General features: G+C 43.8%; 1 protein-coding gene across 2 annotated transcripts in view; it reads right to left on the reverse strand.

The window, feature by feature from the left end:
- LOC307181923 (uncharacterized protein) overlaps window positions 1-13,624 on the reverse strand; it is a 38,981-nt gene extending 25,357 nt beyond the window's left edge. For both annotated transcript variants that reach the window (XM_079912821.1, XM_079912820.1), the window contains exon 1: window positions 13,335-13,624. In XM_079912821.1, the coding sequence (XP_079768947.1) occupies window positions 13,335-13,442 (108 nt within the window). In that variant the 5' untranslated portion in view covers window positions 13,443-13,624. The remainder of the gene's footprint in view (window positions 1-13,334) is intronic.
- Between the last annotated feature and the right edge of the window lie 1,374 nt (window positions 13,625-14,998).

Consider the following 14,998-nt stretch of genomic DNA (forward strand, 5'->3'; position numbering starts at 1 on the left):
TACCAACCAGAAAATCCAAAAGTTGATTTCCCACTGTCATAGTCACCTGGGGGTCTGCATGGAAGCTACTGATGGACTTGGTAGGATTTAGAGGAGCCCCTGGGGCGCTGCCCTAGGAATGACCAGGAGGTCACTGTCATTCTCAGCTCAGGCATCTTGTTTACCTTCAAGAGTCTGACTTGGTACGGTCTCTTTTCCAGCATTCCTCCTGCTCACAATATGCACATTGGTGGAGTCCCCCTATCTGGTGCCATGTTTGAGTGGAAGTTTGGGCCTTGGGGCCTCCCACCTTTTGCCAAGCACCTCGTGGGAGTCCTCGATTTGGTCTGGCTCTTCCTTGTGTTAAGGAAGCAGCCAGCAAAGCGGCCTGCATTTCTGGTCTTTGCTGTTCCCTTTTCTCCTGAACCTTATCCCTGACATTAAAAACTTTGGGAGAGGGGGAAGGTGGCAGAAGAGTAAGACGCGGAGATCACCTTCCTCCCCACAGATACACCAGAAATACATCTACACGTGGAACAACTCCTACAGAACACCTACTGAACGCTGGCAGAAGACCTCAGACCTCCCAAGAGGCAAGAAACCCCCCACGTACCTGGGTAGGGCAAAAGAAAAAAGAATAAACAGAGACAAAAGAATAGGGACGGGACCTGCACCAGTGGGAGGGAGCTGTGAAGGAGGAAAGGTTCCCACACACTAGGAAGCCCCTTCGCGAGCAGACACTGCGGGTGGCGGAGGGGGAAGCTTCGGAGCCACGGAGGACAGCGCAGCAACAGGGGTGCGGAGGGCAAAGCGGAGACATTCCCGCACAGAGGGTCAGGGCCAACCGGCACTCACCAGGCCGAGAGGTTTGTCTGCTCACCTGCCGGGGCGGGCGGGGCTGGGAGCTGAGGCTCGGGCTTCGGTCGGAGCACCGGGAGAGGACTGGGCTTGGCAGTGTGAACACAGCCTGCAGGGACTTAGTGCACCATGGCTAGCCAAGAGGGAGTCCGGGAAAAAATCTGGACCTGCCGAAGAGGCAAGAGACTTTTTCTTCCCTCTTAGTTTCCTGGTGCGCGAGGAGAGGGGATTAAGAGCGCTGCTTAAAGGAGCTCCAGAGACAGGCGCGAGCCGCGACTAACAGCGCGGACCCCAGAGACGGGCAGGAGATGCTAAGGCTGCTGCTGCCGCCACCAAGAAGCCTGTGTGCGAGCACAGGTCACTATCCACACACCCCTTCCGGGGAGCCTGTGCAGCCCGCCACTGCCAGGGTCCCGGGATCCAGGGACAACTTCCCCGGGAGAACGCACGGCACGCCTCAGGCTGGTGCAACGTCATGGGGGTCTCTGCCGCCGCAGGCTCACCCGGCACTCCATACCCCTCCCTCCCCCCGGCCTGAGTGAGCCAGAGCCCCCGAATCAGCGGCTCCTTTAACCCCATCCTGTCTGAGCGAAGAACAGACGCCCTCCGGTGGCCTACACGCAGATGCGGGGCCAAATCCAAAGCTGAACCCCGGGAGCTGTGCGAACAAAGAAGAGAAAGGGAAATCTCTCCCAGCAGCCTCAGGAGCAGCGGATTAAATCTCCACAATCAACTTGATGTACCCTGCATCTGTGGAATACATGAATAGACAACGAATCATCCCAAATTGAGGAGGTGGACTTTGAGAGCAAGATTTATGATTTTTTCCCCTTTTCCTCTTTTTGTGAGTGTGTATGCTTCTGTGTGAGATTTTGTCTGTATAGCTTTGCTTTCACCATTTGTCCTAGGGTTCTATCCATCCGTTTTTTTTTTTTAATTTATAAAAATTTTTTTTCTTAATAATTATTTATTTTAATAACTTTATTTTATTTTACCTTACTTTATTTTCTTTTATCCTCTTTCTTTCTTTCTACTTTTTCTCCCTTTTATTCTGAGCCGTGTGGATGAAAGGCTCTTGGTACTGCAGCCAGGAGTCAGTGCTGTGCCTCTGAGGTGGGAGAGCCAACTTCAGGACACTGGTCCACAAGATACCTCCCAGCTCCACGTAATATCAAACGGCGAAAATCTCCCAGAGATCTCCATCTCAACACCAACACCCGGCTTCACTCAATGACCAGAAAGCTACAGTGCTGGACACCCCATGCCAATACAACGAGCAAGACAGGAACACAACCCTACCCATTAGCAGAGAGGCTGCCTAAATTCATAATAAGTCCACAGACACCCCAAAACACACCACCAGACGTGGACCTGCCCACCAGAATGACAAGATCTAGCCTCATCCACCAGAACACAGGCACTAGTCCCCTCCACCAGGAAGCCTACACAACCCACTGAACCAGCTTTAGCCACTGGGGACAGACTCCAAAAACAACGGGAACTACGAACCTGCAGCCTGCAAAAAGGAGACCCCAAACACAGTAAGATAAGCAAAATGAGAAGACAGAAAAACACACAGCAGATGAAGGAGCAAGATAAAAACCCACCAGACCTAACAAATGAAGAGGAAACAGGCAGTCTACCTGAAAAAGAAGTCAGAATAATGATAGTAAAGATGATCCAAAATCTTGGAAATAGAATAGACAAAATGCAAGAAACATTTAACAAGGACCTAGAAGAACTAAATATGAAACAACCAACGATGAACAACACAATAAATAAAATTAAAAATACTCTAGAAGGGATCAATATCAGAATAACTGAGGCAGAAGAACGGATAAGTGACCTGGAAGATAAAATAGTGGAAATAACTACTGCAGAGCAGAGTAAAGAAAAAAGAATGAAAAGAATTGAGGACAGTCTCAGAGAGCTCTGGGACAACATTAAATGCACCAACATTCGAATTATAGGGGTTCCAGAAGAAGAAGAGAAAAAGAAAGGGACTGAGAAAATATTTGAAGAGATTATAGTTGAAAACTTCCCTAATATGGGAAAAGAAATAGTTAATCAAGTCCAGGAAGCACAGAGAGTCCCATACAGGATAAATCCAAGGAGAAACACGCCAAGACACATATTAATCAAACTGTCAAAACTTAAATACAAAGAAAACATATTAAAAGCAGCAAGGGAAAAACAACAAATAACACACAAGGGAATTCACATAAGGTGAACAGCTGATCTTTCAGCAGAAACTCTGCAAGCCAGAAAGGACTGGCAGGACATATTTAAAGTGATGAAGGAGAAAAACATACAACGAGGATTACTCTACCCAGCAAGGATCTCATTCAGATTTCATGGCGGAATTAAAACCTTTACAGACAAGCAAAAGCTGAGAGAGTTCAGCACCACCAAACCAGCTTTACAACAAATGCTAAAGGATCTTCTCTAGGCAAGAAACACAAGGGAAGGAAAAGACCTATAATAACAAACCGAAAACAATTTAAAAAATGGGAATAAGGGGCTTCCCTGGTGGCGCAGTGGTTGAGAGTCCCTCTGCCAATGCAGGGGACACGGGTTTGTGTCCCGGTCCGGGAAGATCCCACATGCTGCGGAGCGGCTGGGCACGTGAGCCATGGCCACTGAGCCTGCGCCTCCAGAGCCTGTGCTCCACAACGGGAGAGGCGACAACAATGAGAGGCCAGCGTAACGCAAGAAAAAGAAATGGGAATAGGAACATACATATTGATAATTACCTTAAATGTAAATGGATTAAATGCTACCACAAAAAGACACAAACTGGCTGAAAGGATACAAAAACAAGACCCATATATATGCTATCTACAAGAGACCCACTTCAGACCTAGAGACACATACAGACTGAAAGTGAAGGGATGGAAAAAGATATTCTATGCAAATGGAAACCAAAAGAAAGCTGGAATAGCAATTCTCATATCAGACAAAATAGACTTTAAAATAAAGACTATTACAAGAGACAAAGAAGGACACTACATAATGATCAAGGGATCAATCCAAGAATATATAACAATTGTAAATATTTATGCACCCAACATAGTAGCACCTCAATACATAAGACAAATACGAACAGCCATAAAAGGGGAAATCGACAGTAAGACATTCACAGTAGGGGACTTTAACACCCCACTTTCACCAATGGACAGATCATCCAAAATGAAAATAAATAAGGAGACACAACCTTTAAATGATACATTAAACAAGATGGACTTAATTGATATTTATAGGACATTACATCCAAAAACAAGGGATACACATTTTTCTCAAGTGCTCATGGAACATTCTCCAGGATAGATCATACCTTGGGTCACAAATCAAGTCTTCGTAAATTTAAGAAAACTGAAATTGTATCAGGTATCTTTTCTGACCACAATGCTATGAGACTAGATACCAATTACAGGTAACGATCTGTAAAAAATACAAACACATGGAGGCTAAACAATACACTACTTAATAACCAAGTGATCACTGAAGAAACCAAAGAGGAAATTAAAAAATACCTAGAAACAAACGACAATGGAGACACGACGACCCAAAACCTATGGGATGCAGCAAAAGCAGTTCTAAGAGGGAAGTTTATAGCAATACAATCCTACCTTAAGAAACAGGAAACATCTCGAATAAACAACCTAACCTTGCACCTAAAGCAATTAGAGAAAGAAGAAGAAAAATACCCCAAAGTTAGCAGAAGGAAAGAAATCATAAAGATCAGATCAGAAAGAAATGAAAAAGAAATGAAGGAAACGATAGCAAAGATCAATAAAACTAAAAGCTGGTTCTTTGAGAAGATAAACAAAATTGATAAACCATTAGCCAGACTAATCAAGAAAAAAAGAATCAAGAATCAAATCAATAGAAACAGAAATGAAAAAGGAGAAGTAACAACTGACATTGCAGAAATACAAAAGATCATGAGAGATTACTACAAGCAACTCTATGCCAATAAAATGGACAACCCTGAAAAAAATGGACAAATTCTTAGAAATGCACAACCTGCCAAGACTGAATCAGGAAGAAATAGAAAATATGAACAGACCAATCACAAGCACTGAAATTGACACCATGATTAAAAATCTTCCAACAAACAAAAGCCCAGGACCAGATGGCTTCACAGACGAATGCTATTAAACATCTAGAGAAGAGCTAACACCTATCCTTCTCAAACTCCTCCAAAATATAGCAGAGGGAGGAACACTCTCAAACTCATTCTACGAGGCCACCATCACCCTGATACCAAAACCAGAGAAGGATATCACAAGGAAAGAAAACTACAGGCCAATATCACTGATGAACATAGATGCAAAAATCCTCAACAAAATACTAGCAAACATAATCCAACAGCACATTAAAAGGATCATACACCATGATCAAGTGGGGTTTATTCCAGGAATGCAAGGATTCTTCAATATACGCAAATTAATCAACGTGATACACCATATTAACAAATTGAAGGAGAAAAACCAAATGATCATCTCAATAGATGCAGAAAAAGCTTTTGACAAAATTCAACACCCATTTATGATAAAAACCCTGCAAAAAGTAGGCATAGAGGGAACTTTCCTCAACATAATAAAGGCCATATATGACAATCCCACAGCCAACATCATCCTCAATGGTGAAAAACTGAAAGCATTTCCACTAAGATCAGGAACAAGACAAGGTTGCCCACTCTCACCACTCTTACTCAACATAGTTTTGGACGTTTTAGCCACAGCAATCAGAGAAGAAAAGGAAATAAAAGGAATCCAAATCGGAAAAGAAGAAGTAAAGCTGTCACTGTTTGCAGATGACATTATATTATACATAGAGAATCCTAAAGATGCCACCAGAAAACTACTAGAGCTAATCAATGAATATGGTAAAGTAACAGGATACAAAATTAATGCACAGAAATCTCTGGCATTCCTATACACTAATGATGAAAAATCTGAAAGTGAAATCAAGAAAACACTCTCATTTACAACTGCAACAAAAAGAATAAAATATCTAAGAATAAACCTACCTAAGGAGACAAAAGACCTGTATACAGAAAATTATAAGACACTGATGAAGGAAATTAAGGATGATACAAATAGATGGAGAGATATACCATGTTCTTGGATTGGAAGAATCAACATTGTGAAAATGACTCTACTACCAAGAAGCAATCTACAGATTCAATGCAATCCCTATCAAACTACCACTGGCATTTTTCACAGAACTGGAACAAAAAATTTCACAATTTGTATGAAAACACAAAAGACCCACAATAGCCAAGGCAATCTTGAAAACGAAAAACGGAGCTGGAGCAATCAGGCTCCCTGACCTCAGACTATACTACAAAGCTACAGTAATTAAGAGAGTATGGTACTGGCACAAAACCAGAAAGATAGATCAATGGAACAGGATAGAAAGCCCAGAGATAAACCGACGTACATATGGTCACCTTATCTTTGATAAAGGAGGCAGGAATGTACAGTGGAGAAAGGACAGCCTCTTCAATAAGTGGTGCTGGGAAAACTGGACAGGTACATGTAGAAGTATGAGATTAGATCACTCCCTAACACCATACACAAAAATAAGCTCAAAATGGATTAAAGACCTAAATGTAAGGCCAGAAACTATCAAACTCTTAGAGGAAAACATAGGCAGAACACTCTATGACATAAATCACAGCAAGATCCTTTTTGACCCACCTCCTAGTGAAACGGAAATAAAAACAAAAATAGGGCTTCCCTGGTGGCGCCATGGTTGGGAGTCTACCTGCCAATGCAGGGGACACAGATTTATGCCCCAGTCTGGAAAGATCTCACATGCCGCGGAGAGGCTGGGCCCGTGAGCCATGGCTGCTGGGCCTGCGCATCTGGAGCCTGTGGTCCGCAACAGGAGAGGCCACGGCGGTGAGAGGCCCACATACCACAAAAATAAATAAATAAATAAAAATAAACAAATGGGACCTAATGAAACTGCAAAGCTTTTGCACAGCAAAGGAAACCATAATCAAGACGAAAAGACAAGCCTCAGAATGGGAGAAAAGATTTGCAAATGAAGCAACTGATAAAGGATTAATCTCCAAAATGTACAAGCAGCTCATGCAGCTCAATAACAAAAAAACAAACAACGCAATCCAAAAATGGGCAGAAGACCTAAATAGACATTTCTCCAAAGAAGATATACAGACTGCCAACAAACACATGAAAGAATGCTCAACATCATTAATCGTTAGAGAAATGCAAGTCAAAACTACAATGAGAGGGCTTCCCTGGTGGCTCAGTGGTTGAGAGTCCACCTGCCGATGCAGGGGACACGGGTTTGTGCCCCGGTCCAGGAAGATCCCACATGCCGCGAAGCGGTTAGGCCCATGAGCCATGGCCGCTGAGCCTACGCGTCTGGAGCCTGTGCTCCGCAACAGGAGAGGCCACAACAGTGAGAGGCCCGCGTACCGCAAAAAAAAAACAAAAAAAAAAAACTACAATGAGATATCATCTCACACCAGTCAGAATGGCCATCATCAAAAAATCTAGAAACAATAAATGCAGGAGAGGGTGTGGAGAAAAGGGAACACTCTTGCACTGCTGGTAGGAATGTGAATTGGTACAGCCACTATGGAGAACAGTATGGAGGTTCCTTAAAAAACTGCAAATAGAACTACCATATGACCCAGCAATCCCACTACTGGGCATATACCCTGAGAAAACCATAATTCAAAAAGAGTCATGTACCAAAATGTTCATTGCAGCTCTATGTACAATAGCCAGGAGATGGAAACAACCTAAGTGCCCATCTTTGGATGAATGGATATAGAAGATGTGGCACGTATATACAATGGAATATTACTCAGCCATAAAAAGAAACGAAATTGTGCTATTTGTAATGAGGTGGATGGACCTAGAGTCTGTCATACACAGTGAAGTCAGAAAGAGAAAGACAAATACCATATGCTAACACATATATATGGAATTTAAGAAAAAAAATATCATGAAGAACCTGGGGTAAGACTGGAATATAGACACAGACCTAGTAGAGAATGGACTTGAGGATACGGGGAGGGGGAAGGGTAAGCTGTGACAAAGTGAGAGAGAGGCATGGACATATATACACTACTAAACGTAAGGTAGATGGCTAGTGGGAAGCAGCCGCATAGCACAGGGAGATCAGCTTGGTGCTTTGTGACCACCTAGAGGGGTGGGATAGGGAGGGTGGGAGGGAGGGAGACGCAAGAGGGAAATGATATGGGAACATATGTATATGTGTAACTGATTCACTTTGTTATAAAGCAGAAATTAACACACCATTGTAAAGAAATTATACTCCAATAAAGATGTAAAAAAAAAAAAAAACTTTGAAGGCAATTTTAACAAGCTGAGACAGGGGCTTCCTAAAGCCCCTTCCACCCTTTTCAGTTTCTTCTATGTATCAGGGGTGTTCTGACCTATAAAAGACATTAACCATCTTTAAAAGCTCTGGGGCCTCGGGGTCTGTATCTGTATATAGCCTATAGGTTTTTAAAGACTCTTTCTAGAAATTCTGAAGTATCCTCATTTGGTTTCCATTTTGCCCCCTGTATTTTATTAAGCCTTCCTGGTTTCTGCACCCTTCTTCACCATCTCGCGAGAATGCAATCTCGATTGCGTTCCAGTTTTGGTCTGTCCCCAGCATTACATCCCAACTCGGATCCACTGTTGGTACAGCTACGCTTGCAGCAGCTCATACTGGGGTTGCCAGAGGCTTCTGCAGGAAACCAGTATGCCTCCCCCCGAGCTTTATTCAGCCCCACTCTACATTCTTCTGATGTGAGGAGGATATTTAATGAATACTGAACATCTGCCCAGTTTGGGTTGTGGGTTGCAAAAATCGATCAAAAAAGATTTTCCATTCTCTGTGGGTCATCTCTGCAAGTCAGCATATTGTTCTTCTAATTAAATAAATCCAAAGTTGAAAAAGGGATGTGGACCCAGCTCGATCTCATGCGCTGCCCAGTCTCAGCATTCGCACCCCCAGTGTGTGTGACTTGCCTTCGTGGATATTGCCCCACCTGAGTTTAGTTAACTCCCTGGCCAGCTTGAGTGCCCTGGCAGCTTTGAGGGGGTAGACCATTCCTATGGCTCAGTCCTCAGAGAATGGGGGCAAGGCGACAAGCCTGAGGCTGTGGCCAAGGAACGGGGCAGTGAAGGAGAAGCAGCACTATCATATGTGGGTGGAGGGGGAACAGTCGAAGTGTTGGACTGAATTAACAGCAAGTCAGCCTCCATTTCATTAGAATCAAGCAAAACAGATTTATTCTAATAACATAAAAGACTGTCCGTGGCTTCCCTGGTGGCGCAGTGGTTGAGAGTCCGCTGCCGATGCAGGGGACGTGGGTTCGTGCCCCGGTCCGGGAAGATCCCACATGCCGCGGAGCGGCTGGGCCCGTCAGCCATGGCCGCAGAGCCTGCGCGTCCAGAGCCTGTGCTCTGCAACGCGAGAGGCCACAACAAGGAGAGGCCCGTGTACCGCAAAAAAAAAAAAAAAAAAAAAAAAAGAATGTTCGTAAGATATTTCATCCCATTTTTCTTCTCATTTACAAAATAAGTCTAGTTGCAAAATTGTACTGTAATATAAGGATCCACTTTCAGGGTATTTTCCTCCAGAGTCTAAATGATATTGTGGCCATGCAGTGATACAAAAAAAATTATATATACACATATATATATATATATGTGTGTGTGTATATATATATATATATATATAAAACCATGCAAAAGGAAAAGGTGGCGTAACTGAAAGTCACCCAGTTTTGGAGAATGCAGCCTAGAGGGTTGCAAGGGGGAATTAAATTAAACTTTCCCATTTTGAAGGGGCCTTGCTTCCACGTGGTCACAGCAACAACATCTTTCTAAGGATCCTTGCTCCAGGAACCAAGAATCTATATCCCCAATAGCCAATTCTTAACACAAGATAATCAGACATAGATGGTCATGGGCAAATAAGCCCAAACCAAAACCAGAAAGCAGAGCTGCAGGCCTTTACTCCGCATGCAGAGTACCTCAACGTACCTTTTATGTTGTCTGCCAAAATCCCACCAGGTGGGCCTCCAACCCACAGTCTGATCAGGATTTGCAAAAACAATCTAGGCACAGGTGCTCTTTACCAAAGTTACTCATCCAAAGACGCTTCCAAACCCAGAAACCCAAAATCCATCTCTCTTGCTGTAAAACAAAACTAAGCACCCAAGGTCAATGGCACCTCACTGGGGAAGTCCAAAGGATAGTCCCTGGAACAAAGAGACCAGGCAGCTGCTTGGACTCACCCACCGGCTCCCAACACCAGTAAGGGGCTGACAAAGCACGGGCAAAATGTCTATCTGGACTTACTCCTGACTAGCCTGCCAAACTTCTTACCAACCCAGGTCTGTCTTTCTCCATGCACAGCAAGACAAAACACTGAGACACGGAGGTTTACAACAAGGAGAGGGTTTATTCACAAGGCGGCCAAGCATGGAAATGGGAAAACCAATTTCAAATCTGGGGTATTTATGGGATAACCAATCAAGAAGCAGGATGATCTGGGCAATGGGGAGCATGGGGAAAGGTGATTGGAAAAAAGGTAATTGTCATTCTGCCCAGGTATAACGAAGCTACAGGCCTCTGCACGTGCAAAAGGTCACCAAGCGGACACTGGCACAGGCCCAGTTGGAGGACAGGTGGTCCCATCCAGTCTTAATCAGCTCAGCTCAAACTAGATGCAGCTGAGACTCCAAGTGCCTAGAAACTAACTCGGGCAAACATCTTATTTAGGCTACGTGCTGCCTGGAGCACATGCAAGTCTTAAAACTACCTTGATTAGTGAAGGCAGGTAAAATGGACTTGACCCACGGTTTCAATACCTACTTTTAGGCACAGACTGGGAGAAGACAGCTGCAGTACATATTTCTGATAAAGGACTCCCATCCAGAATACATAATGACCTCCTATGATACATTCATATGAAAAGACCGCAAATAATATAATACAAGAATCAGTAAGAAACTAGACAAAAGAGGATATCCAAATGGCCAATACATTTTCGAAAAGAAGATACTCAACCTCATTACTGATCAGGGAAGTCCAAATTAAAATCACAATGAGCTATCACTGTGAGTTAATATAGCCACCAGAATGGTTGAAATTAAAAAGACAGACAATACCCATTGGGTTTTTTTTTGGTTTTTTTGCGGTACACAGGCCTCTCACTGTTGTGGCCTCTCCCGTTGCGGAGCACAGGTTCCGGACGCGCAGGCTCAGCGGCCATGGCTCACAGGCCTAGCTGCTCTGCAGCATGTGGGATCCTCCCAGACCGCGGCAGGAACCCGAGTCCCCTGCATCAGCAGGCGGACTCTCAACCACTGCGCCACCAGGGAAGCCCACAATACCCATTGTTGATGAGAATGCAGAGCATCGTTCTTATACTGTTGGAGAGAATGTAAATTGAGACAGCTACTTTAGAAAAAGTTTGGCATTATCTGCTACAGCTGAACAAACATACTTTCTGACCTAGACATTTCATCTTAGGTAAATGCCCAACAGAAGTGAATGTACTTTTGTACGAAGATACATACACAGCAATGTTTATAGCAGCCTTATTCATAATCACCAAAACTGGGGGGGAAAAACTCAAATTTCCATCAGAAGTAGAATAAATTAAAAACTGTGATATATATTCATGTCAGAATATTATATGGCAGTGAGACTGAATGAACGACAGCTACAAACAACATGGATAAGACTCACAAACAAGGTTGACTGAAAGAAGCCATACACACAACATAATATACCATACTGTTCTATTTATATAAATTTCAAAAACACGTAAACTAAACCATAATGTTTACACATGCATACTGTGGTAATAAACTATAGAGAAGAGTCATCCCATCAAAGTAAGGATAATGGTTACTTTGGGGGAGGGGTCATGATTGGGTAGGCGCATGACCGGATCCATGATTGACAGGCCCAGTGCAAAATGAAAACACAGGGTCACTTGTTCATAAGTTACTAACAATTTCACAACAGTGACAGCAGAGCATACAGCCAAGTGTGGAGCCCTGCTAAGCCCAGAATGCTATCTCATGCCTATGCAGCTGCCCCAGGTAGCACTCACAGAAGGGCTCCAGGAGGCTGGCAGTGTTACAGAGGTCTTTGTTTTCTAATGATTCAATAAACGTAACTTTGTTTTGCCTGTTCCTCTGTATGTATATGATAAAGAAAGGAAATCTTAAAAAAAACCAAAACAGAACAGAACACAGAAGCCACAATTTCATTCCAATCCAGGGAGCCTCGGAGACTAACACAGATCCAACTCTGTGGCAAAAATAAACTAATGAAAATGTTCAAAAGCGCTACATTAGGCATTGTGAGGCTGGGTTCCTGTCACAACTCTGCTCTATGACTTTAGGCAAGTCCCCGGACCTTTTAGAATCTTGATCTCTCAATCTGCCGAATATGCATTCACCTCCCTACCTCACAACGTTATGGGAATCAAATGATATCAGACAGTAGCACTTTAGAAAAGACCAAGTTGCTATACACTGTAAGACAGTAGAACTGGAATACTCTTTACACTTTAAATTTCATGTTTAAATATCCCCATGCTATCTATGGACATCAGGTGATCTCAGTTTAATGGTGCCACCTGGCTACCTTCCTCATGTTTTGATTGGGGCTAGGACAAGGCATGATAATGGAATTTCCAGGCTCCTTTGCAATCTAGTGTGCATTTGAATTCCAGGACTGGACAGGCCATACTGAACTATAAACCTCAATTCCCAGCAGTGATCTCTCCCTCATGCAGAATTCAAGTAGCACCCTGCTTCCCTGCCCACAGCACCATGTCACCTGCAGACCAGACCGCATCGTGGAGAGCACCCAATTCTATCTGCCAGACTGGAAGTCAGAGGGGAGAACTGGGGCTCACTCTCAGATATCCAGTACAAATTTAGGTTCTGGGCCTTTGGGATAAAATTCCATGGTCTCCATATGGTTCTTTCTCGGGCCATCTAAAGTAATTAGATCATGTAATTAGAACATGCTTGGCATTCATTCAACACATTGGAAGCCTTCATTCAGATAGAAAGAATTCTAAGTTTTCTGAAAAAGGGTTAAAGTGTAAGAAGAGGCAGGTGGACCCCAGGTCTGAAAGGACACCTTGAAGCAGTCACGTTAAGAGATCTCTCTTCAAAACATGAGCGGGGGAAAAAGAACATTAGCAAATCCAGCAACATCAACACTTCCATGACTGAACCTGAATCTATCTTCAGGTATACCTATTAGTATATAATCCTGCAGTTGCTGACTTCACAGATTTTTTTTTTAAGTGCTTTTCCAATCTCACAGCCCCTCCTGACTATCCTTTAGGTTTGTAAGAGCCTCTCTAGGGAGCCATCCCCATCAAACTTAAAAGCTTCAGCTGTGGCCATCGTTCATATTTCATAACCATAAAGGAGAAAAAAGTGCTTTCCACCTTAATACCTGATATCCAAGGAATTGATTGAAAACGGCCTGGAAAATCTGATGGATCTGTTGACACAAAGGAGAGCCTCTGGGACTCTGCTCCCACGCTGCAAAGGTGAACTGCATCTCAGAACGCAGGGAAAACCAGCGTTCGATGTTTTCTTATTCCTCACGGCACTGAGCGCTTCCATGCCTGGTCCCTTCTTCCCGGAGAAGTTCACAGGGGGTTCTTGGGGAGAAGGATCAGAATTTTGCCGTAATGACTGTATCCATTTGCAAAGCCTTCTTACAGACAAAACACGCTCTGCTCCTCACGACCAACAAGCAGCGAGGCTGGGCTACTCCTACCAGGAAGAAGACAGAGCGCTGGAGAACGTATCGCGAGATCTCAGCCTCCCGTTTCACCTTTGCCCCAGACTAGTAATAAGGCTTTCAGGAATGCCTTCACCCCTTTAGCTCAGAAAACCGAGACGAAGAGAAGCCGTGACTTACTCAAGGTCACAAAGCTGCAATGCCAACATGTGGAGACGTGAACCCCTTTTCGTGCCATCCCCTGGTTCTCTTCCTAGAACAGGCTAACTTCTTGGGGCAGTTGTCTGGTTTGATCCACTTCGGGGTAGGAATTGGACCAATGGTTTTACCCGTTTGATTGAGTACCTGCTCAGCATTGCTCACTTAAGCTTAATTGAAGAAGATTCCCAAATGCCATTTAACTCTTCTCAGGGGATGAGGTTGGATTCAGACATTTGCATCTCCACCCTCAACAGGACTAATGAAATCGAGCTCATGGCCTCAGCTGACTCCCTCACAACAGGCTGCGTCGCCAAGGGCAGGAATAAATCAGTAACCGGGGTGAAGGTCACAGAGGGCTTAGAGAAGGAAGACATTCTGATTTAGGTTCCTTCGCTTAAATTGGATTCTTCTGCTTTAGTGCTTTACTAAGAGGAGAGCTCTGCAAGGAACTTTTGCACAAATCTGGCTGGGACCAGGGGTAGGAAACTTCCTTTTGGAGTAAAACGACTGGAAAAGAAAAAAGTTCCTACCCTCGAGTAAATCATCTTTGTTTCCTTGCAGAAAAATATGCACGAGGCTCTGCCCAGCACTTCTCAAAAGCTACTGGCATTTTTTTGGCCTCCATTGAACCACCCTATATATAGCCCTGTCTTGTGTAAAGAATTTAAAAAGCGTTAGAATGCAGAAATCAAAGAGACAATAAATTTAAAACCAATCTTATTGTCTGCAGCCTAAAGTGTTATTCAGATCAAAGGGGAGGGGACATCTGGCTTCTGGCTTGCTACAAAAGGCAGATCATGTTACCTACCAATCACTAGGTTCATCTACTCTCTCTATTTAAGGTCTAGAGAACAGGGCTTTTTTAGCTCCCAGGGAAACATGTTGGGTGAATCAGACAAACCTCCTGATACTTTTGAAATGAAACAAGTTCCACAGGATCATCTAAAAATGTGCTGATAAGTTCCACCCTATGCCTTTCTGGTCATGTGTGAGGCCTTCAAGAGCTCGAAGCCATGGCCCTATTGTCATCACGTGGCCCAGCCCCCTCCCCCAAAGCTAGAACTTTAGGATTTGCAAAGCTGACTTCAAAATTGAGGATGTACATCCATGTTAGATTATTCGAATCTGTTTTGCCCTATCACAGTTTAGAACTGAGTCACACAATGTTT

This window comes from Stenella coeruleoalba (assembly GCF_951394435.1).
Source record: "Stenella coeruleoalba genome assembly, chromosome: 2".
NCBI lineage: Eukaryota > Metazoa > Chordata > Mammalia > Artiodactyla > Delphinidae > Stenella > Stenella coeruleoalba.